Here is a 25,933-nt window from a genome sequence, read left to right as displayed (position 1 = left end):
AGGCAAAATTCCACATTTTATGCCTGGTAGAACTAAATGATGAAGTAGTGTCATTCTACATCCACAAAGGTCAGAGGTCAGTTTTACTGAGGCATCATAAAAGTTTTCTAAAACTCTGAGTATTATTAGACAACATAGCTCAAACAACAGAAGCAGACATTTTAAACATAGTTATACAGTACAAGTGACAATCTATAATCATAGTAATCCTCTTAATAATCATCTTTTCACCGAATAAATTGCTTGAGACTCTAATGAAGAGGCAGTTATTTAAGTTCTTGATGCTTTCAGCAAGGCACTTATTGCTCTTTTTTATTTTTATTTTTTATCTCTGAGCTGCAGTAACTTAAAGAGTAGCACATTTTGCTTCTTTATTTTGATGGATGCCTTTTATTTCCTACATGAAACCCCCACCCCCCAACACACACACACACTCTTTTTATACCCACCATGTGCCTTGGCTTCTTTACTTAATAATCTGAACACTATGAGGGTGGCTTTACAAGTTCACACCCACTGTGCTTCAGCTAATTAAATGACACGACAAACATGCATTTGCTATTCAAACATAAAAAGCTCATAAAAAGCTCATTGCTACAGAAAACAGCTTCAAGCCAATAACAGCCATGACATTTTCTTGTTAACCTTACGAGGCAACAACACACGACTTCTTTTTGCTCTCAGGGCAGGGAGAGTACAGTCTGAATGCCTTTTATTCCACGTTTCATCATTATGTTGTTGATTGTAAGGAAAAGGGGATGGAGAAATGAGAGAATCTGTAAGGCAATATTGCTTGCTAATGGCCTGAAAAGTTATCAGTTGCGGCTTAGTGAAGCTTAAAGCGGCTTTATTGGGATGTAATAGCTGGCAAACTTGTCCTCCATTCACTCTTGCTAATCCTTCCTTCAAGGCTTTCTCTCACAATCAGAGATTCATAGAAAGAGGCAGCATGAGAGGGCTGTACGAAGCAAGGAAGAAAATGATGACAACAAAAAGAAAATTGCAATCAGGCACAGGATGAAAGAATATTCAAAAGCAACCAAAATTCCATCAGGATTGAAGCATTGGATGATGCTCACCAGTGTTGTGTATGTGATTTAGGGAAGCTGCTGAACAAATCTTTACTGTCTCATTCTGCACTACGAAGCACTCTTGTGTAATTATTCAAGATTAAACATGTAAGCATTTATTCCACTGCAATCACTACTTGCTTTCGTTTTCCGACCGCTGGAAACGACATGCAACATTTTTTGTAGATACCCACTTGGCTTCAAAGAGGAAACACTCACAGCCCACGGGAAGTAAATCTTAATCCCTTTATTCATTTTAACAGTGAATCTGCTGCTTTCTCACCCTCTCGATGGTTGAAATACAAATGTAATTTCCAGTATCTTCTGGCTGCCGTACTTATTTATTTGTTTCTTTGTTCTTCACATAGTTTGTTCTGGGACTGGACCCTGTTAAATACTAAAAAAAACTCTTTAGCTTTTTATTGATATGCCTGCAGTTTCTGGAGGGATCTTTACGGGAAGAAGGCGACTAAAACAAAAAAATCTGAGACAGTTCTTAATCTTAGTAAGAGGTATCTTTCTGTCTCATCTGCCTGGAGGCATTCTCAAACAGCCACAGCTGGTCTCACGAAAGGATTCAATAAGAATACTACAAGCTTTGTCATGTGTTACTGGCCTTTGCAGACTGAACCAATGGACACACGATACACATCAGGCCTGGCATGTATTTGTGCTGGAACTGAAATTCCAAATATGAGTTGGGTTAGTTATATAATAATGATGGTTTGCTGATTATCCAATTAATTTAGTCTGGAATTTTGAAAAAAAAAACAAAAATAAACCAATTACTAGTCTCAGTCTGGTTATTGTCTGAATTTTCTGGTAATTCATTGTCACAACATACTTAACGGGACAAGTTGTCACAAAACCTAAAAGCAGATAAAGGAGAAAACATACTCTGGAAAATGTACTGATTTCTGACATCATTCTACGCTTACTTATACAGGCTACATATACTATCAACAAATGATGGCAAAGAAACCAGTCTGTCCTGGAAAAGACAAAAGGTTTCTTTTTTTCCTCTCTCATACCTTTATTCTTAGCCATACAGACACCAAACCAGCTGAATTGCATCCGTTTTTTTAAATGAAGTAATGGAATGTTTCCTTTGCTTTCATATGAAACGCTCGGATTTTTCTAAATTTATGTGTAGCAACTAAACGAACACCATAAATTTGTGATGAAACGACTGCTGCATATGAAACAAGTGTCTGATTAAAGTCAGATAAAAATGTATTGTATGTATTCTACTGAGTTTACTTCCATTCTTGTTTCTCACCAGGTCTTAATTTGTAGATTACCACACTCGATCCTTGTTTGTTATTACTTCCCCAGTTTTTATCTTTCAGTTTTTTTCTTTGTTCAGTGTCAGATCATTGTAGGTTGTTTTATCTCTCAATGTAATTCGATCCTCTGTATTTCCTTAGTTCTATTTTAGTTTATTTTTTCCATAAAGCCATTTCTTCTTCCACATCGCCTGCCCTCGCCTTCCTCCTGGTAATCCAGCATTTGGGCCCTCTAGCTCCTGCTCCTCCACGGCTTGTGGCACCATGTCAGATCTCAGCTTGTTTAATGCCAAGCAAATACACACAAACACTGACCTTGCCAGCAGGCACCCACAGTAAGCTGAGTATCAATCTTTGAAGCATGGATTGGCCAGTCATCCGTTACCAGGTAGGGCTCATAGGTCACACCATCCACAAATAGTGTCACTGCAGGAAATTCCACGTTGATTACATAATAGTGCCATTCCTTGTCACAGATCTGCAAAGCAGGGAGAAAAATCTTTTATTAGGCTACAGTATTTTGTGTCACAAATTATGCAATTAAATATGCCAATGTTCCCAATTTGCACATACCCAAAAATAGGGCACCTTCCAAAATACATTCCTCAGGCAACTGCATGTGTTTTTAGGTGGTTGTACTTTGGTTATGAATGTTTTTCCATGAAGGATTATGTTTATAGGCTGCTGCTATGAAAATGATTGTGTCTGCTGTTATGTAGTCAAAATTAAAGGACTATCCTTGAACTGTCTACCGTCAATGGTAGACAGGCAAGCGAATCAAAGATCTCACTTCTTTCCCAGATCATTTGTTCCATGTCGTTAGATAGCTAATGAAGTTTCTAAGTATTGAGCAGTTCATTAAAAGTACACACAGAGTGACGATCACAGCTGTAGAATACTTTTATCAATCACCACAAATTCCCTTTGATCATACGCAGAACGAGTTAGGGCACAACATGTCTTCTCGTTGTCCTCTTTCCAATCACAGATGTACTCACATGCATTCCCTATGACCTGCCAAGAAACATATCTACGGCTTCAGATCTACATCAGTCAATTAACCTGCAGATCAGTCTGTTAGTTTTCTCTATAAGATGCGAGTGCAGACTACAAATGCAACAGTTCAAAACCTAAAGATGTCAAATAAATATGAAATATTTGAAGAGGTGGAACTGGGGAATTCGGCATTTTCAGTGATGAACACATTTTTTATGACAACAGATTTAAGCTACAACCTGAGTGATCTTGACAAAGAGAGAGTTTTTTTCTCCAATATATTGGAAAATTTTAAAAGTGTGAACGTGAGGGAGTAAAGGTAATAATGGGATTAGATTTATGACTTGTAAGTGTTCACATAATTGGACATATTAGGATCTCAGCTGTACGGTGTCATTCTTGACTTTGTCGATGAACACAAACAAAAATCACAAAACAGAAGGACACAAACTGTATTGAGACTAAGTCTCTTAATCTGTCGGCCTCCCGTTTAATCATAAGAACAGATGGTCTCGGCAGGAGAGCAAAACAAATCAAATTCTTAATCACATGTGGCATGTAGATCCCAATGTACACCAAAATGTGCAGTGTAGAAGATGTCACACTATCTAAATAAAATCCTGTTGTTTGTTTTGGAAATATAGAAAAATCTGTCACAGGAAAACAGAACCTGAAGACTCTGACAGCACTCTTTTTAAAAAGAAAAACAGCCTTGTGGTGTGGTGGTTAGCACCGTCGCCTCACAGCAAGATAGTTCCAGGTTCAAATAACAGCTGCGGTCTTTCTGTGTGGGGTTTGCATAAGGCCTAAATTGTCAATAGGAGTGAGAGTGAGCGTGCATTGTTGTGTGTCTCCTTTCTCTCTATGTGGTCCTGTGATGGACTGGCAACCTATCCAGGGTGTACCCCACCTCTCGCCCAATGACAGCTAGGATAGGCTCCAGCCCTAAACTGGATTAAGTGGGTATAGACCATGGATGGATTAATGGATGCTAGTGAAACCATTCTGGGTTAAAGTTGTAGAGGTCCTGAATTACTCCTTAATGGACTCCCATTCCATGTCTGTTAGAGGACAGACCTAAAACATCACATGTATCAAAAGCCTCCTACTAGACTAGATTGATCACAGCTACCAGGATTTATGTGAATCTCTGTAAAAGCAGTTAAATCACCAGGCTTAAAGACTTGGTAAATACTACTACTGAGACTGGATATTATGAATCAATGCTTAGTTGACAATGAAAAGCAGGTACAAATTCTTAGAAAATCTTAGAACTTATATTATATTAAGAAAGATTGACACAGACTCTCCCATTTACATATGTGTAGATTATATTTGTCTATTCAAATTTGATTCCGCTTTAGATTTTTTCAGCCAAGTTTTAAGATGTCTTTGTTGGGACACCAGGAGTGGGCTTGTTGTTGATGAGCCTGACAGCAAGCCTTTTTTTGTTGAAAAGTTAAGATTCACAAGAAAATTAAATTACGGTATTTTCATGTAATACAACCTAAACCCACTATATGTTGTATATAAGTATAATCTGAATCATGTGTTGTGCTTGGTCTGTAAAGCAGTACAAGCACATGATACATTTAAGCCATAGTCACAAGTTGGATGTTTGCACTCAGGATGCAGGGCGATATGAACATGACACGAGAACGTGCTTGTCGGCATGCGTTGGGGAATTGTAATGGGAAAGATTATCATGCATTTAGCAAACATTAACCACATCAAACAGCTAAAGACAGCTGTGACTGATATGGATTTATCATCAAAACTGCTGAGAAAAAACAGCATTCATTTGGAGTTTAATATTCACAGTGAATTTACAATCCAATGTTTACAGTGGTTTTACATTTACTGTGCAAAGACAGTACAGCACTATATTTGACCTTAACAACCTTTCATATAGAAAAAATAAAAATTACGCTCCCCAGATGACTTACAATTTACACCTAAGTCGCACCAGCATGTCATACCTGAGTTTTTGCTCCATCTTTGAGACACACAGATGTTGTCAACAGCATGCATGTTCCAAGTAGTATTATCTTTATTCGAATAAGTGAGTAGTTGGAATATTGCTGTGCATGTAAATGCAGCCAGTGACTCACTGCTGACCTGTCCAGGATGTACTTAAAGGGGAACTCCGGTATTTTTTAAACCTAGACCTTATTTCTGGCATGAAATACGTTCATCTACTCACCGAGAACAAGTGGCGTCCTTCGGAAGATATTGAGATTCCTTGAGATGCATATAACGGGGTGAACGGGGCATAAACGATGCAGCCTCTAAATAAGGCATTATCTGTCTTTATTTCACCAATACTATAAGACGAATGAATAAATGAACGAATACTATTGCACTGTTAGTTCATAGCTGCAGTATTGTTGTTATTGGTGGCTATCGGGGGGTTTATAGAGGGCTTTCTACACACTCGTCTACTGGTTATTGGTGAAATAAAGACAGATAATGCCTTATTTACAGGCTGTATTGTCAGTGCCCTGTTCTCTCCCGTTATATGGATATACGCCGATCTCGAGTAATCTAAACATCTTCCGAAGGACACCGACTTTCACCAAACTGTTCTTGGTGAGTAGATAAACGTATTTCATGCCAGAAATAAGGTCTAGGTTTAAAAATACCGGAGTTCCTCTTTAATGCATGTTGGGACATTTTGCAACCCTGAACAGAATAGGAAGGTATAGAAAATAGAAAATAGAAAGAAACTTCATATGTGTGTTTTTGGTCTCAAGCTGTGAACATACTGTGAAGAACAAAACCTATTGGCCCAAAGCAGAATTAATAAAAAAGTATTCTTCCTTCAAAAGGTATTGAAATCAGTGGTTGATATAAATGCAGTTTAAATGTTAATTAGAAATACATCCTCTGATTATTGCCCCGGCGTCTGTAATTGATCTGCCGTAAAGGCTCTGGTTGAATCAACGGTGATCAATTTATGTTCACTATGGAGGGGAAAATCTGCTCATTTGAGATTCACAGAGAAACACCGCAGGATAACATACAACATTCAGATTGATTTTCACTTTGTTAAATTTCTCATTAAGGTCGACACACACTTTACTTAAGAAAAATGTGTGAGAGCAAACACAAATCTTGAGGGACAAAGTTCAATTTAGAATGTAATTTCACTCTATAAGGAGGAGGAGAGACATTCTGACAGAAAATATCACAGATACCACTTGACCAGGATAAGACTCTAAGCACATACTCTTTTACAAGTTTTCTTAAGACAATTTCTTTTTCATGGCACATTTTATATTGACTGTTACCAAAAACTGTGTCTCTGGGACACAACATGTCATTGTTTCTACATGGAAAAGGTCACAAGTATATGTGTGGACATTCTGGTTTATTTCATAATCTCACTTTCAGGATTTGGATGGATAGTTGACAGCCTTTTCGTTTAGCCTACTGCCTGTACAGGAGAGAGCAAAGTTACATGTCCATGCAGTAATCTGCACTGTTAATGTGGTTGACTTTCTCCCTGACACAGTGCTTATTTTTCAAAAATCAATAATTATGATGACAAGATAGCTATTTCTACAGCTGAAAAAAAAAAAACCAAAAAATACCAAAACATAATACCAATCTAACATCTGAGTTAGAATTACAACACTGGTCTCTAACTCTGTCTTTCAATATATTTACCAATAGAATGGGTATTTTAGGGATTAGGGCTAATCTTCTGGATGGCAACTAAAATGAATAAAGAAAATGGTCTTCTGAATGGCGAGCTCATTTTCAAAAGCCTACCAGACGGTTGTCTCGACAAGACCAAAGTTATACGTCGGCACTGTCAATGTTAACTGCGTTAACGCTGGAGGGCATAGAGTCTTAAATACATATCTTGCAGGCAAAACTCATGGCTGATGCAGATCCCCACTCCATCTCACGCCGAGTAGTTAGCAACGGAGACGCCTTGTCCACTTTAGCTGTGGCAAGATCATTTTCTTAAACTATGAATGTTACACATGTGAAAGAATCTCACATCCAGGTCAATATGTCCTTCTGCTGTTGCTTGTTGGGCTTGAGTTTCCCTCGAGAAGCTTTCAGCATATTTTTTTGAGATCGCAGAAGAATGTGGTGGACAGGATTTGTCAAGAGGATTTGTTTTGGAATGCTGCAAGAATAAATATAACATGCATTTGCATAAAGCAAGCATATTTGTCTGCACCTATGTTGATAAGAATATCTAAAAACATTAATGTATGGTGTGATTAATAATGAGTTAACTACGGACAATTATGCAATATATTGCGATTAAATATTTGAATCGATTGACAGCGCTAACAGCCCTAACATTATAGATAAATATATATATAGAGAGAAAAAGCATTAGGCTCTGAATCCAGGACAGCAAACACTTTGTTTAAGCTGCTGACTGACTTCAAAACACAAAAACATTATTAGTAGATATGATCAGCAGTACTCTGTGTGCTGCTGAGGCGTGTTTAAATACACACAGCGAGAAAACACACTAATCATTGAGAGGTTGAAAGTCTCTCTCCTCTGCATCAGTGTAACAAGACACTGAACGCTGAAACACTGTAATGAGCTGGTTCCCGGGCAGGCTGCAGACCTATTAGGATGAACACAATCATCATAGCACTTCCTCAACAGTAGCAGAGGTACAGAGACACCAAACATAATTCAGTGCAGTCAAATGTAAAAAAAGAATGTTTTAATTTGCTGTCCAGAGTCATACAATGCACCCATACCAAGATGGCGTTAACTTTTCCTAACCTTCCTTATCACACCCAGAGTTACCGCTTGTGTTTATTAAGTTTGGAAACACTTGCTTACAGAAAGTTTATCACGCAGAAGGCCACAAAAGGGATTTGAGCTATGACAGAGGAAAGGGTCATACCTTTTGTATGATGGATGAAATGAAGTGTCTTACTTCAGCTTATTCTTTTGGAATGATTACTGAAGCAAGAGAAAAAACATAAACCTTAGATGATTAAACAAGGAAAACAACAGCTTCTATGCATGTTGCACCTTGAGACCAAGCAAAACATGAACATTTAGAGATTTCACAGAACACAACTTTTATGTTTGCATCTTTGAGGCGCCTTTGTTCATGAGCAACATTACTTTGATGTGGATGGTCGAGCAGAAATTTCTGATACATCTGAGGAAAAGTGCTTCTGAAACAAAGCTCATCAACATCCACAACATGCCCACAGAGGTGCCTTGAATAAAAAAAAAAAAAAAAAAAGCTTGATTGGCTCTCCCTGGCTTTTACACAAAAAACATTTTTACCTGTCATTTCTGGAAAAACAGAGGTATAATGGATAACATAAAAAACCCATTTAATGGAACAGAGGCACTATTGACTATGCTCTTTTCCTGTTTGTTTAGGTAAATCTCCGCTATCGCGAGGCCTGTTTGTAAGGACGAGGGAAAAAAACGGATGTTTTAGAAACCCATTTAGTATTCTGCTGAATTACAGTTATGGCAAAACCATGATTTTCTTTTTAATCATATTTGAGAGGTTTTGGTGCCCTGAATACAGTATACCAAGCAGCAACTGAAAATGAAAGCTTAAAAAATGGAGACAGAGAACAAAAGTCACTGAAAACATTTTCATAGGTGTTCTTGAGCTGATTTCATTGATGAAAGTCCTTGGACTTCAACTTAGACAAAGCACACTCACTATGTATGTCGGAGACACCAACATCTTTGACAAAACAGCAGTAAATCATACTTGTGTGGTGCTCAAGGTAAGAGAAAATGAGGCAGACATCAAATGAAAGCCTCTAACAAAATTTCAAAATGTTTCTTATAAGTATAAATGATAGTCCGATGATTAAATGCCTTCTGTTGTGTATTAGGTCAGATACTAACAAGCACAGTGCAGCCCTGAATCTTTTACTTTTTGAGCTGTTATACAACAGAAGTTATATGAACAGTGATGCTAAGTAGAGCCAAACAAAAAACAACTCCTTATGCATAAGCAGCATCATTGCATTTTAAATCTGCTGACATAAACAGAATAATGAGGACATTTTGCTGGCTGTGTGAAATCCTCTTAATAAGGTCAAGTTTATTTAGGTTCACTGGAGAGGTTTGGATGCATAGACACTACTTTAAATAGATACAAGAGATAAATGATAGTCCTCTCATCTGTTTGTTGTGACTAACCTCACCTGGTAAGTGATAAAAACACTAAAAGCAATGTTTTTTGGGAGATGTAGCTAATACAGAGGTCAGGAAGAGGACCTTAATCATAGATTCTGTGTAGACACTAAAACCCCAGGCAGTCTGGTAGTTTCTGCAAGAGGAGAATGCATGATTATCATCATTGATGATACAGAATCATAAGTTAAGTTAAGGATTGTGTTTACATTTTTTTTACCCATAAATACAATGGGTAAAGAGAACTAGGCAGAACATAGTATGGCAAGCTGTCCTGACATGCTGTTTTTCCTGAGCTGGGTTTCTGAAATATTGGTTGCATAAATACACCAGATGGTTCCGAAGCTTCTCTTTAGTAGACCTTGGTCTCATTTTCAATATTGGGTGCATAAATTAGCTCGACATCTTGTCAATGTTGTTTTACTTTTGTCTTCTGTTTGATTGCAAAGTTTCTGAGCATTGAGAAAGTAAGCATTCATTTTTCATTAAAAAAGATAATGTGAGGAAATGTGTACCTGTGCCTTTAGAGCATCACTTCCCTCCGTTCCTCTTTTTCTTCCTCTCATGACGTATTGTCTGGCCTCATTTTTTTTCTCACATTATCCCAACCTCCAATTCGTCATTCCCTGGTAACTTCCTCATCTCTTTTCTTGACCTTTTTTTTAATCTCCCTTGTTCCTATTTATATTCCTTATCTCTATTACCATATGAGCTTCATCTGCTACAAGTGCTGTTCAGCATTTTCGATGCAAATCTGTTATGTGTCTGTGTGGGAAACTACTACAAAAAAGCTACTTTGTGCCAAATTTCATTGTCTTAGCAAACAACAGTTTTTTACAAAGTTTGACTCATAACGGTGAGACAACTGAAATCCTGGGAAAGAAAGATGTGTGGGCTTCGATTAAATAATATATAACTCAAAAGTCAGCCACTTCAAGTCAACATTCTGCCAACTGAAATTAGATCAGTTTGCTTTGCACAAAGTTTGATATCTCTTTGTTCATTGGTTTGTGTTTATCCATCTCTCCGTTTCTTACACATTCTTACCAGCCCTATCTTGGTTAATGAAGCAATATCAATATCAGTTAATTATTTATGCTCGACCTTATAGTCAGGATGGAAAGCTATTTCTTTTCTGCCTAAGGCAGAATTAAGACTGATAGAGTGAGTGGAAACAGAAAACAGAGAGATAGATAAAACAAGCTGTTTGGGCAGTAGTATGCTGGCTAAATGCTGGTGTGCTGCAACCATTATATATGCTAATCGCACAATAAGTAGGATTTAGGGCTCCTTCTCTTACACACAAACACGACTGCTATCCCTCCCCCTCAGGTCTTAGTGCACACACAATCCAGAGCTATTTAGATTTTGTGGCATGCTGCTATTAGGAGTAGCAAAGAAAGCACCTAAAGCATACTCCAGCTGAGCACTCAGATGAAGGCTTTTGGGGAAAAAAAACCATCAGCAAATGATATGTACAATCAATGAAAATGTATATGTTAGAGAAAAAGCTCAACAACATCTTCTCCGATACTCTTACTCTATTAATGATGTGCTCTAATTTATCAGTGACAATGTACTACTGGTATTATTACCCATGACTGCTGCAGAGTCATTTGACTGAATGCCATTAAACCCAAGTGTTAGTGGGTGTTAGCTGTTTTTTTTTTTGACCAGCCTAAAAAGGGCTCTGGTGATGTGTGTGAGATGGAACTAAATAACTCTCTGCATTGATACTTCAGTGTAACCTGATATCTACTACAACCAGGAATAAAGGCAGTACACTCACACACCACCATCTGAAACATTCAATTAATCTGCTGAGAAACAAAGGGGGGTTTCTAATCAGCACAGGGCAGAGAACAAGCCATGGTACAACAGGCATGGTGGTAGCAGGCAGATAAGGCTGATAAATGTAGACGTGTTACTGACAAGCAGCAAGAGTAATCTTGTTCGACTCCAGCACTAAGGCCCTATTACTGAAATCAGACTAAGTGATTAATAGCAGTGGGTTTGCAGATGTTCCCAGTTGTAATTAGTGAAATTTCTTTCTGATTTACAAGTTGGGATCTACTACCATGCCCTATCATTTGGACAATAATGTTGAATGAATGTGAAGCATTTTATTTTACATCCTCTTCAAATCTCTAAAATGTTGGGTACCTTTCTCTCTGTTTATCCCTCATGTATATATTTGCACTCCATTTCTGAGGACCCTGCTGTATGTAAACAAGATTAAAATCATTGCCACACCACACACTTGTTTCTTTGTGTTGGTCCACCTAAAGAGTCGTTCAAACTTTAACTTTAGATGTTCTGATATGGAAAATGTTTTACTTTCATTTGCGGTTGCCTTATCCATTCGCTTTGTGACTTTTCCATGTTAGATATACTTGCTCCCTCATTACTTTACAGGACATGAGAGAAATGAGCCTTTATTTCAAAACAGCTTTGTGACAGAGTGCATATCCTAAGGACAGCTGCATTGTGCTGATAGGTCTTCTAGACATAGGAAAAGTGAACAATGTGTATAGACGAGTGATTCATCCTCAAGTCCATTACTAGGACTGAAAAAGCAGAAGGAAGATAAGCATCCAATGCTCGTGTGTCTGTGGGTGTGTGAGAGTCACAAATAAGTCAGAGCTTGTAGATGCGTGTGTAAAGGTTTCTGTCAGATGTGACATTCCTTCAGAGTGTTCGATCGATGAGGAAAATGGAAGCCTCTTTCTCTCTCACTTTCTCTTTGCCAGCTTTCTTTCATCCCACTTTACCCCGCCTCTCTTGGGATGAGAATTGCAAAATCAATAGAACTAAATGGAGTTGCCACGGAAGCCATTGAGCATCCTTACTAAGTGCTGGTGCCGTGACACCCCACAGTCTCCTCTCCTTCCTCTTGCCGCACTCCTTTTTCAACAGTCTTTACCACTGTTGTCTTCACCATTCACCACAAGGTAATGCAGCAGCTCTTGCTCTTGGTTCACTCTTTAGTTTCCAAAAACACTGAGGTACTGAATAACAATAAAAAATTAAATAAAATGTGTTAAAATGTATTACATCCACCCTTTTTTAAAATTTCTTATGTGTTTAGAGAGACATGGATATAAGCCAGAGTATATCATTGAGGAGAGATACATCGTACTTTCATTATCTAGTTCTGCAGAATAATTCAGCAGAGAATGAATGAACTGAATGATCATCTCATACAGTGTCTCAGTAGGGGTTTACAGTTCATACATCAAGTGGTTCTCCTAGATCTTTATGGTGATGCAGGAAGCATAATACTAAGACCTTTGAAACAGTTAATCCAAAAGGACAGCAGGCTTTTAAGTGACTACTTCATGTTTGAAGCTCGGGGATGACATTTTGTGATAATTTAGTAATATTAATAAAAACACATAAAAGGCTCAATTGCAAGTTAATAATTTCATGAGAGGTTCTATGAGAGCGGGTTTACATATTTAAAAGTCTGCAAATGTTTAAAAGTGTAAAAAGAAAACAAACAAAAAAAAACTGGACTACAAACAGCACTGCCTTCTGTGGGAGAAAATGTGATGTGGAATGAGTAACTCTGCAGAACTATCATTTTTAATAGCTCAATAAAAGCTCCTTATTAATATTAAAGGGGAATTCATGAACTATAGTTTAATGGTTTATTGAGAGTCAATCATGCATACCTGGAACAGTAGATTGTTTTTGACAATATGGAGCAGTGGACATGAACAATATAGAAATCTGTAGCTACATCTAATATGCTGTACCTGAACAGGATATCAGATTTTTCAAGAAACTAAAATGGGAATGGGGTGGCATGCTGGCGTAGCGGTTAGCACAGTTGCTTCATAACAAAAACATTCCTGGTGGAAATCACAACTGGAGCCTTTATTTGCGTTTTCATGCTAGTTGTCCATCTGTACCTGTGTGAGTTTCCTTTGGGTGAGCCGGCTAAAAAGGTTCCTTTAAACTGTTTTCTGTCTGAAGTGCACTTCAAAGTCCATTAGTTAAAAGGTCTGCTAATGTACACATGAAAAAAAGACAAAACATTAAAAAAACATGTCTCTTCTGAGTAAGAAAAGAGAGATTGAGCTCTCAATTTCTCTCCCACTGACTGGACATTCACAGCAAAGCCTGCAGTGCACTTTAAAGTAAACTGATTATTTTATAGCAGAGTATGACCATGATGTGATTAAGGGAATTGGTAGAAATAAGATGAAGATAGTACTCAACTGCTCAGAAATGTTGGGTGCCTCAAGATACTACCTGCCAACCAGGGTTTATGTTTAGGGTAAATTTCTTCTCCAGACTTTGTTTCCACCCTGTTTCCTCAAGTGGAAATGCAGTGGTCAAAGTGTGACTAAAATCACTTTAATTTGAAGGATTTTGTTCTGTTCTATTCGGTTCCTTTTTTAATAAGCTAAAGGGTCTTGTAAAAGCTCTTATTATGTACAACAGAAAGTGAATGCATCATTCTTACAGTCATAAAATGTGACTTTTTTCAGTGCAGCAGTAAGTTCAGCAAAACTACAGATTCTTTTCTTCTTCAGTCTTTTCATTTGTGCAGTTCTCAGCTTTTAGATCAAATTGCTTTCAGATTTGATACTCACACTCTCCTTTTTTAAATAAATGTGGCATCAATTAGTTCAGTTGGGTTTTAAATTGCTTAAAGAGCATCTGCCCTTGTAAGAGTTTTTATTCATCATCTATATTTTTATCATCTTAAGACATCCCTTTTCTCGCAGGCTTTTCCAGGTTTACTTTTACCCTTTTAATTGTTATTTATCTTATTACATTATTGTCTGTTGTTACACTCCTTTTCATTTATCATTATTATGCTTTTTTTAAAGCATTTTTTAGTGATTGTTTTTATCTGTTTCCTAAATGTCTTGTTTGTGTTCTGACTGTGCTCAATGATGCTTGTTCGGCACTTTGGGCCACGATGTGATGTGTTTTTAAATGTGCGATAGAAAATAACTTGCCTTGATATGACAGTGTCTGCACTGGTGAATAATATCATCACAGAATATCTAACTCCAATGAATTTTTCAGCCATCTTAGAAAAAAGCCAGCCACAGAAGCAAATTGAAGAGTATGTGTACAGTATGTGTGTTGCAGAGCATGAAGGAAGCAGAATGAGAGAAAGATGATAACATACACAGAATGAGAAACAATCTTGATGTCTTGAGGTAGTTTTCTTTAAAACAAACAAAAAAACAAAAAGTCTGCTGGTTGGATGACCTTCTCTCTGGCACATCCACATCAGAGCGCCTCAGGGGAAGAGAACAGTGGACTGTGGAAAACACTTTTTAATCTACCTTTGACCTAGAACAAACAAATACCTGGCTACTTGGTACACTTGAGAGAAATGCATTTAATTAAACCTGTGACCTGCAACAAACATCTCTTTTGGCGAAAGGGAATACTGCAGAGCCAGCATATACAGCACCAACAAAACACACTCTGTGGTTTGAATTCACAAGAGGAATGGTTTGCATACACCTGACGAAGAAATTAAATTCAAGGCACAAAAATGTCAATATCATCTTGTATATCATTTTTTGCAAACCTTCAGATAAAAATCCAAAGCGGAAGCCTGAGCCTGAGGCATTTGGTCACAAAAGACCAACTACAAATCTCTCATAACTGCTTAGTGAGCTGAGCCTCCTAACAGCTTGCCATAATTATGTGGCATTTTCTAATAATTTCAGAATGAGGAGGATAAATCCTGTATCCTGGGGGTAAACGGGTAGATTGGATTTATAACCACCATCCATTTATCCATTCATTCATCCATTATTGCAGTATTGTGCAGGGAAGACTCTGTAAAATGGATATCTCCGTGCAAGAGAGTTCATTGGCTTATCATCAAAATCATTTAAATTTTATTTTACTATATATTGGAGAATTTTCTCTACTCTGGCTTTTTATTCCCTGGCTCGTAAGAGCATGTTTCAGTGTGAGAGTATGCAGATAAACATGTTTCAGCTGGCTGATTCTCATTCAAGCTTCTTTGAATCTCAAAGATTAAATATTTGAACTTGGCATCTCCACTGTCACTGGTTTGAGCCTGTGTTGCAGTGTATTAAAAGAAGGCAAAAAGTGATGCCTCTAAAAGTTTAGGAAAAACTGCCCGCAGTGCAGCTTACATGATGAAAAGGTTTTGGAAAATGACAGTGAGCATGTTTGTATAATTCAGGTAGTAGAGGCATCCGTGCAACATCCGGTCAGAAAAAAATCTCGTTTTTATTTTGTGTTCTACAACAGTAACTGGAGCAATATCCAATGATGCAACTCTTCTACTGTCAAAGACTCTCTTGAGAACTCAAGGAATTCAGCATCTCTTTGGATACATGACAGAGAGCAGAGTTCTGTTGCTGGGAGAACTATTACCCATAACTGAACAGACTTTCCACTTTTGGTCTGTGTGTGCCCATAGGATAAGGGTATCTGCTACTTTCTTATCTCCTGCTCTGAGCACAAGAAAGTGATGAAGCGCCTCTGGTAATTAGACTGGAAAGCACCTTCCTTCAATAGCCCTTCACCTGCTGTAGAGAATCATCTTCAATCTATGCTCCCACTCAGATGTGCCAAAGACAAGCCCACACACACTGACAGGCATGCGCACACGTCCTCTGCATATACCCTCCTCACCTGCTCCAGTTTCCAGTGGAACTCAGCAGGTCTGAAAGTGTCAAACTGCGTGAAATCTCTTCTGAGCAGGAACACCAGGCGGCAGTTGTGAACATACAGAGAGTAATGGTGGCGGTTCATCTCTGCAAAAGTAAGACCACAGGCATGTATGGTCACACAAGCGCATGCAAACAACTGAATATTATTACATATTATACAATGTTTTCATCTACAACACTGACAAAGAAGGCTGCACATGCTCATTATGTTTTCTAGTGAACGCGATTTGATGTTTCCGAAAGCTGTCATACAGCACAACAGTTTGAAAGCTTGATGTCGTGCCTCATGGGTTCTCAACATCAGCCTGTCCAGCATAACAGAAGATCCACTGAATGTGGTCACGCTGCCTGGATGCCTCAAGTTTTTTGATAATGGACACAACAACACAGTGATGAGCCAGTCCCTGTCTTACATGTTGTTTTGTGCATTGAATAAAATAATCTTTAGTTTCCTTACAGAAAGATGATTGAGAAAGCATTTTGTAATAATTAATTAGCTGTTACCCCATTTTAAACACACACAAGTAGTCTAAAAAAGATGACTGCATCAGATTGTTAAACATTTCCCTTAGTTTTGGGTGATCCTATTATTATCATGTATTTTCATACATTTTACACATTTCTTTTACTGTATGAATTTTCAGATAGAACTCATCAAATTAATATTTGTAAAAAAAAAATAGATTTCTTTAAAAGTAAAGGTTACATTTAGGAATATTCTGATAATTATTCTGACTCAGTTTATGTAATTATTACACTCACTGCAAATGTCACCTAGCTCCCTTAGGGAAATGATAGAATTTAATAGATGTTCATCTCCTTATAAACAGTGATTAGCGGACCCTCCTTTTGGTTCCAGTAACACCAATAAACCAAAATATCTCAGATGGAAAAAAAAAGGGGGGGTTCTTAAGAATCTGTTGGTATAAAATGAACTCTGCTGCAGTTTTGCATGACAAGATCAAACTGCACATTTCCTCAGCTAATAAGCCATCTGTTAGACCATTGTGAGAGCTTGCAGTGTGCAGATGGCTTGTTCAATTACACAGTTCAGGCAGCACATTTCTGACGTGCAGCCGAAAGAAAAAAGAAGATGTGAGCAGCTTTCGCCACTGTGGATTCAGTCTCATCTCAGTTTTCTACTAATTTGGACAGGCTTTTTTCTTTATCATGTATAAATCTACATATATATACTTATCTGCTTTTGAATGTAGAGGACAAAGTATAAAATGTTTAGGTGTAAAATGTCTTTAGTGCTCCGTAAGAATGAGCAAACTTGCTAAAAATGAAGAGAGCTAAAGGTAAATATATATGCCAATTTTTAGTTCCAGTTCTTATATTTCCACATTCCCACTTAGTGTCACTTTGCATCTTAGCGCTGAGCAGATATGAGATGATTTTCTCACCTGTCTTGTCAGAGTTGCACAACAAGGTTTCCTTCTCAGCTCTGAGTCCAGGACTGGGGCCGTGTTTCATCCACGTCGCTATAGTAAATTGGTCTGTCAGGTTTTGGGGCACCACATGACCTGGAACATTTGCAGCCTGACGGCCATCAAATTTAAAGATGAGATCGCTGTCTCGTGCACTGTCAGTGAGCAGAGATGCTGTCCAGTTTGTGGCAGGGCTGGGGGCAGGAAGGAGGTCAGTGCTGCCTGATGCTGCACCTGGATGTGTCCAACACAGGATACAAGACTGACAATGATGTTCCTCAGAGAATCAGCCTGGAGGAAAACTGCTTCAAAGCATCAGCATACACAAGAGAATGTCCATGTAACGTAATGTAATCTAATGTTAATGTGTAATATATTTGTTGAAACCTAAGATTATTGGCCATTTCTTGTTACTAACTTGATCAATAAACATGTAACTCATACTTCCACTGCCAACAAGTACCATTCATTTCTTTCAAAATAGATTTGTTCCAGCCTTATAATGTGGTGAGTTTGAACGTTTTGAAATATGTTTGGATGTAAAATCATGCTTTTGAAAGACAATATAAGGGTACATCCTCATGTTTGTCATTTCAAGATTCATGTTTTGAATTATGTGAAATAACTTTTTTTGTGGGTTTTTACAGAACTTTAATTTCTAAAAGCTACGAATAGGATTTTTCCCCCAGATACAAAACTTGTATTCATCTTTTCTGGTAAACAACAGATTCAAAGGAATAGCGGTACTGAATATTAACAAAATGGTGTAAATGGTGTTAATGGTGTAAATGGGGCATACTAATGTCACGCATCATGAAAGTCTGAGGTAGAGTTAGGAAATGTGAGCAAAAAAACTCCTGAAAGGAGTCTGAAAGATTGAAATGGCAGAATGGAAATCAGCTTATTATTGTATTGAAAAGGTTAAGACATCAAGAAGTAATATCTTCTTTAGATTAAATTTTCATTAAGACTACCCTCTGCACTCTCATCATCCTCCACTATTAAATAGCGTCTCACCATTTCAACACAGCATCGCTGTTCCTCTCTCCTATTTATATTACCTCCTCCCCGTGTCCCTTTTTCTTTTGCTTTACTCACCACAAAGCTTTTGCAGTGACTTTTCAGAGTAAGTTTCACGGTCACAGCCCTTGCCGATGTGACTTGTCTGCAACTCTACTACTGCCTTCACGCCAGACAAGGGACCTCCACATGTTTCCAAGTGCATCTTGGGAAACAGCTGCTTGCTCCCAGTTCCCGGCTCATAGTCCATCCGCTTGTTCCAACCTTAAAGGATCAAAATGATTGGAATGTTTATGCATAATAACTCATATACTGAGTTATGTTAGTGGTATTCTCCTTTGAAATTAAAGGTCATCATGTATTGTATTAGTAGATGGCAGACATCTTTTCTGTTTTGATTTTGTTAAATTTGGTTAAACTTCTCATATTAGAGTCATTATACAGCGATAGAAGCGAATTATACAGTGCTATTAATAATGCTTAGTGCTTCATATGAGTTTTATCTCTTTACCTCTTGGACAGTTCATTTAAATTGACCTCTTTCTTGAAGTAGTTCTCTCCCTCACTCAATCATACGGACACATCACATGTCTAAGCCTTGTGATTTCACTTGGCTGAGAAAGCTAAGTCGCCTTTTTAAAGAAAACATATGCATTTTCATATTATTTCTTTTGAAAAAGTCCTAAAAACATTCAATTTCATGAAGCCATAATTGAGTCATACATAAATGATCATTTGATTATTAAAATGTTAAGCTCATTTGGACTGTGTGCACATCAGATCCCATATTCTGAATTAAATCATAAAGAGAAACAGAAACAATGATTTGGTCCAGCAAATATCTTTGCAGGCACTGGTTCCGTGTTCTTAGAATCTGTATGTTTGGATCAGAAGTAGCAACTGTCTTTTCTATTCTCAAAAGCTTTCTTCTTTAGTCTGTTTGGGCTCCAATTTTCAATATTAGAATGACTTTTAGAAGGACGAAATGTGCCGCTTCACTGTCTGACAGTATTACTATTTATCTTAGTATGTCTTCCTTGATCCGATGACTGAGATTCCCTGAGTGAATGTCCTTAAAGCCTAAACCACATATTTGACATCGATTTGATTATGAGCTCTATCTGAACTAATGGGTCTTGTGTATAATGTCATCTCTATCAAGGCTTGTTCACTTGTAGTTACTCTTTTTTACTATTTTATATCTCCTTTTGTCATAGGACATTCCTGTAAGATGTCATTAGTTTGATATTCAGCATGCAAGTATATTCTTAGTGCTAAAAAAGCACATTCAAGGCATTCTTTTAGTTAAAGGTGGACGCAATAACTTGTCAATAAAAGTATAAATAAAAATATCTTCCCAGTGTTAGATTTAGTTGGATTTCAGCTGAGTAAATTGGAGGTCCGAATCCATCATATGAAAAAAAGCCTGAATTTCAATGCGAAACAATCAGCTCCAGTTTGCTTTACTTGACACGCTTACCTGGGTTGCACTCACAGAGATGAGAACTTTGATTACGGTAGGGAGTGCTGAGCAGGATTCCTTTTCTCATGTTTGCACTGTCAGGCTACAAAGACGGTGCTGCCGTGCCCAGTGATAAGTGCATGTTTATATCAGCAGCACAGGAGAACACAAAGCTGAGTTAAGCTTAAATTGATATTAATTTGCAATCCCCAGAAAAAGGTTTAATAATAATGCTTACAGTGTTTATTAGATCAATGGAAATATGATAGTAGGAAACTGATTTTTTTTTTCTTTTTTCCTTTTTGGTGTTAAACCCTGATCATGAATGTTCCAGCACTCCTTACCTTGTTCCTGTCACCACTGCACTGTAGTAAAGGCTTCAAAATGTCCTTACAGTTATGCAAAAAAACTTTCTAAGTAGAATTTTGCAGTGATTTGGTTCTAGTAATTTCTAGTACGCGTTCATTCATTCATTCTTCTTAAAGTATTGGTGAAATAAAGACAGATAATGCCTTATTTAGAGGCTGCATCGTCTAAGCCCCGTTCACTCCGTTATATGGATCTTGAGGAATATAAATATCTTCCGAAGGACGCAGACTTTCACCAAACCGTTCTCGGTGAGTAGATAAACGTATTTCATGCCAAGTTTAAAAATATCGGAGTTCCCCTTTAAGGCTGTAATAATAGCCATAACACTCTCCTCATCCATTAATGAAACTTCTTTCCTCTCTTGAGCTGCGTATTCATTCGGCCTCTTTCTTCATCTCTTTTTTTCATCCTCTTATCTTTTTCGATCTTTCTCCCTCATTCCAGCGTGAGCTTGATTCCTGAGATGCTGTCAGTGCTGACAGGTGAAGCATCAGGGGAGAAAGGCTGACTCGAATGCCAAGCTGTTGGCATGTTAAAGAAGGAGGAAAAAAAAAGTACTCTTGTCAGTTTCCCCTCTGGAGGTGTCTGTCAGGTTCTCTGATTTCCTCAAGAAACATTCATTCTAAAATGAGATAAAAATTCCCTCGAAGGATGCCCTGAAATATGTGATTCTTTAGGATTATTTAAGCAATGTGTAAGATCATCATTTCTGTTATGCTAACATTTCTTTGATTGTTTATCTATCTCTAACCTTGCCATCCCGGTTTACAGACAGGCTTGACCTCAATATGCACAACCACGTCTTCCTTGGCCTTCTTCTGGCCACAGTCAAATGCAGATACCAAAATCTTGTAGCTCTGCTGTTTGTCGTAACTCAGTCGCTCTGTGTTTCTGATGTTACCTGAAGGGAGCACAAACAAAGGAAAAATAATTAGGATTATTTGCCAACTGGGGAAATTAGAATGTTATGCTCATTTGACAATAATAAGAAATAATTGCTCCACTGAGCAATAATTGAAACTGACTTAACATTTAAGAAGCTGCTCCTGGAAAAAAATATCATGGTTCAGTCATGGTTCAGTGACCTTGTACAGCATTTGAATATAAAAACCTCTGTCTAGGCAGTCAGTGTGGAACTGCAATGATGGATTATCTTCACTGGTCACTGGGGTAACAATGTAAAAACAGCGAGAGTGAGACAGAAGAGATGCCAGAGGGCTGGGGATTTTCACGACTTTGCCTCAGATGCTACCGCAAGACCTTATAGTGCAATCCACTGCCATCTAACTTTAAAGGACATTTAATAAGGCGGATTATTTTGAAAAGAATGTCTTGTATTTCACATTGAGTGCGAAATGCGAAGAGTTACCAAGTCAACATTATTTATAAAGCATTGCATTTGCTTTTGCAGATTTTTGTTTTTGGTGCATTTGGGTTTGAAAAAATTCTTCTAATAATGGAGAAAAGATGTTGTGGATCAAAACATCGACGCTACCATGATGTAGTTAAATAAAATACAATTTTTGACATTAGAAAATGTTCAGGTTTTTGACCAAAAGGAAAACTGTTTATTGTATAAGATTATACACAAACCAACACCACAACCCATGAAACAGTTTCTTACAATATCTGATACTGGCTCAAATGTAATGATAACACCCTGTGGGGGACAATTTTGGTCAACCATATTATGACAAAGCTGTTTTTAAGTGAAGGGGATGTGGAGTTCTTTACCGTTAAACTATTAGTCAGTGAAGCACAGAAAAGAAATGTTCAGTATTGTGAAATTTTGACTGTTTTTGTTTTTTAATTTGTTTTGGTACAGTATTTTATTGAGTATGTTTTTGCACGTTTTTTGGGTCATTTGTGTTTTGATACCTGCGCCCTTGGCTCTGCCCAGTAACAGTAGAAGAAAATTAGCTTTTAGCTACATCTACTATATTGTATTGTATGTATCGTGAATTGTCCCAATTAAATATATATTCAAATCAAACAATGCTTTCATATTCTTTAAGTTATCTGTGCTTTGCAGATTCTGTTTGATATAATTCAAATCAAATCAAATCAAATCAAATCAAATTTGAGCAAGAAATATAACAATTACCACAAGTTAGGCGTTGCTGCTGCTGACGCTGGTATTACTGGGGAAATTCTAGAAAATATGATGAAGAAAGAAATAAATGGCTGTTTTTCTTTTCTTTATTTTTGTAAACAAAACATTGCTGAGTGCAAATTGGAATAATTTGTTATTAAGAACATTTAGCATATAAAAGATGTACTAACTTTGCATGACTTAGATATTTTCAGGTTCAGACTTCAGACAGAGATTTAGCTGATAACTTCAACAGTTTTTACCTTTGATTTGGAAATCAGGGTTTTACTCCACAGACAGGTGTTTTTAATGACACATTTCCCATGTCTCCATTTTCTATCGATGAGGCTGATGTAGCAAATCTTTTTAAGAAAACTACAGCTAAGAGCCCTGGACCTGACAATATCTGTGGCAGAGTACTAAAAACATGTGTAGATCAGTTGAGTAGCATTTTCCATTACATTTTTTAACTGTCTCTTGAGCTGCATAAAGTACCCAAGCTTTGGAAACATTCAGTTATTATTCCAATTGCAAAGAGTGGCTGCCCTAAAGCACTTAATGATTTCAGGCCTGTAGCTCTGACTTCTCTAGCGATGAAGACTTTTGAGAAGATCATCAGAATGGATCTATTGCATGTTGAACAACATCTTGATCCATTGCAGCTTGCATACAGAGCTGGTAGAGGTATAGAGGATGCAGTTGTTACTTTACTGCACCTTATATTCACGCATCTTGAGGGGCAGAAGACACATGCCAGACTCTTATTCATAGACTTCTCCTCAGCATTCAATACTATCCAACCATTTCTGCTTGCTGATAGGCTCCTCAATCATTTTACACTAGATCCTAACCTGATTATATCATTTTCCAATGTGCTCTCCTCTTCCACTGGCTCTCCTCAAGGTTGCTGCTTGTCGCCCCCTCCTCTTTATTTTGTACACTAACGAGTGCCATAGAAGCTTCAGTAACAGACACATCTTAAAGTTTGCTGATGACACGGTTATAGTTAGTCTTCTTCAGGGGGATGAGCAGGACCATGAGCCTGCTGTAGATTACTTTGTAGCTTGGTGTGATGAGTCTTCTCTTGGTTATTGATTTTAGGAAGTCTACCTCTTTTCCACCAACAACTATTATCAAAGGTGCAGATGTTGAGGTGGTGGAGAGCTATAAATATCTTGGTGTGGTCCTTGATAATAAACTGTGTTTCCAATCCCACATCGATGTTACCTCCAAAAAGCTTCAGCAAAGATTGCTCTTTTTAAGGAAAATGAGAACCTTCCATGTTTCCTCTGAGATGATGACTCTCTTTTACATTAGTTTTATTGAATCTCTTTTAACCTTTTGTATTGTTGCATGGTTTGGAAAGCTGAACTTGTCTAACAAGAATCGTCTTGACCATCTTGTTAAAACTGCTGGAAAAATCTCAGGAAGTCAGCAAGCCGGTACTATGTCCTGAGGAAGGCTAATGCTATTCTGCATCGTTCTAATCATCCACTTTTAAACAAGTTTCAGCTTTTGCCCTGAGGTCGTTGTTTTAGGGCTCCTATAAGTAGAACTAAAAGACTTCAGGTTTCATTCATTCCCACTGCAATTTATTTACTTAATGACAAGTAGCCCCTGGATTGTTTATGTTCCTTTGCACTGCTATTGCTTACTTGCACCTTAATGCACTTGCACTTTCATAACTCTTGGTAGTAGTTCCCATTTTTGGTAGGCGCTCTGGACTGAACATTTGCTAGCTTTAGTACATGTGTATGGTGCTTCTTATACTGTGTTGTTTTTATTATGACTTTAATTATTGATGTTTAGACTTGTTTTATTCATTTTGTTTTATTCATTTGCCCATTAAAGACAAGGTACACAACGTACCTTGTCTTTTATGTGCTCCTGCTGCAACACTAATTTCCCTTCAAGGGACAATAAAGAGAAATTGAATTGAATTGAGAAATTGAATTGAATTTTGATAAAATGTTGCATACTAGTTGCTAAAAATAAGAATAAATTAATACAAAAGTACAGTGCAAACACAAAATGTGCCTTGAACACAATTACTGGTAACCTTTACAAATATTTGATTGCAAAACCTTCAACAAAAATTCTTCTTTCTAAATTTTTATGTAGCCATCTTGAAGCTTGTTGTACCAGTTTGCTGATGCTTTACATCACTCAAATGCTTCTGAAGTTGCAGGAATCTGTGATTTCAACAATGACAGATTAGAGCTCAGTCCAAAGATTATTTTAATGGAATATAGTGTAGGATCCATTGCTTGCCAGTATAAAACACAATCCACCTTTTTCTTTGTAACGATTCTTCATGCTGCTGAATGTTTGCTCTAGGTTACGGCTCTTCTGGAATAAGGTGCAACACTTCACGGGAAAAAATAAAGACGAGGGAAAAAGCGTAAGAAAGCAGAGGGAGAAGGAAAAAGGGCAGAGCTGACATGACAGAAAAAAGGGAGGCGAGGCGGTCAGAGTCTCCACAAAAATCTTTTACAGTGACTATTTGACATGCTGATGAACAAAGATCTGGATCTCAGCCATATGTCAGTTAGTTCATAACTATGAGAACCTGAAGTTTCAGCCTGATGGGACATTTTCATTTGTTAAAGGGACACGTCAACCATTTTATACAAGTTACAAATTTATTGATTCATCTTATTTTTGCTGAGTTCAACAAACTTATTAGTCACCGAAAAGTGTTCTGTCCTAAAGTCATCAGGGTTCTATATGCTTAGGCTTTGTAATTGAAAAGTTACTTCAACAATGTAAACATGTAAACTAAACTAGCATCCCAAAACAAATAAAAATATAACAGACATTTATCAAATAAGCGTTTTAAACATCCAAGAGCCCAAAGGAGACTCTTTAATGCTGCTGTTGCTTGTCATAACTCATTTACAGTGGCCAAACAGAGCAGTGTAGTGATGTGCCTGTGATGTGCGAGTATTACAGCCGAGGTGTATCAACAGCGATGGTGTCTGTGACTACCTGATGTGAGTCACTGCCCAATGTGAGAGGTGCACTTGTCAGAGTGAACTAACCATCCCCCTTATATATGGGAATCTTAGATTCTCCTTTGGCTGATAATTTACACTTCACATGTGCATCTGCTCTTCAAAACTGACTGTAACTTGCTTAATTCTGAACAGGTTTTTACTCAGTTTTGGTTGTTACAAACCTGAGAAATGGGGCACAGTATTAGTTACAATTTGGAATTATATTCACTTACAGCGGGTGGATCTCAAAAGCTAATGCTTTGTATGGGCTCAGCTTTGACAGCATTTATTCACATTTGATTACCATTTACTAATAATACTCTTCATTCTGGTGTTTCACAATTTAATTAAACTTATCTATTCTCGGCGT

At 37.5% G+C, this 25,933-nt stretch overlaps 1 protein-coding gene across 1 annotated transcript in view; it reads right to left on the bottom strand.

Annotated features, from left to right (window-relative positions):
- Window positions 1–25,933, bottom strand: part of clstn2a (calsyntenin 2a) — a 132,788-nt gene that overhangs the window by 13,199 nt on the left and 93,656 nt on the right. The window contains exons 6-10 of the mRNA XM_072364259.1: window positions 21,227–21,376; window positions 18,723–18,908; window positions 17,601–17,858; window positions 16,157–16,278; window positions 2,672–2,834 (exon numbers count right to left, since the gene is read on the bottom strand). Coding sequence (XP_072220360.1) covers window positions 2,672–2,834; window positions 16,157–16,278; window positions 17,601–17,858; window positions 18,723–18,908; window positions 21,227–21,376 — 879 coding nt within the window. The remainder of the gene's footprint in view (window positions 1–2,671; window positions 2,835–16,156; window positions 16,279–17,600; window positions 17,859–18,722; window positions 18,909–21,226; window positions 21,377–25,933) is intronic.

The sequence above is a fragment of the Leuresthes tenuis genome, unplaced genomic scaffold, assembly GCF_036924035.1.
Source record: "Leuresthes tenuis unplaced genomic scaffold, fLeuTen1.0.hap1 SCAF_14, whole genome shotgun sequence".
Classification (NCBI taxonomy): Eukaryota; Metazoa; Chordata; class Actinopteri; order Atheriniformes; family Atherinopsidae; genus Leuresthes; species Leuresthes tenuis.
Note: the sequence above shows the minus strand (reverse complement) of the source record. Positions and strands in the feature narration are given on the sequence as shown.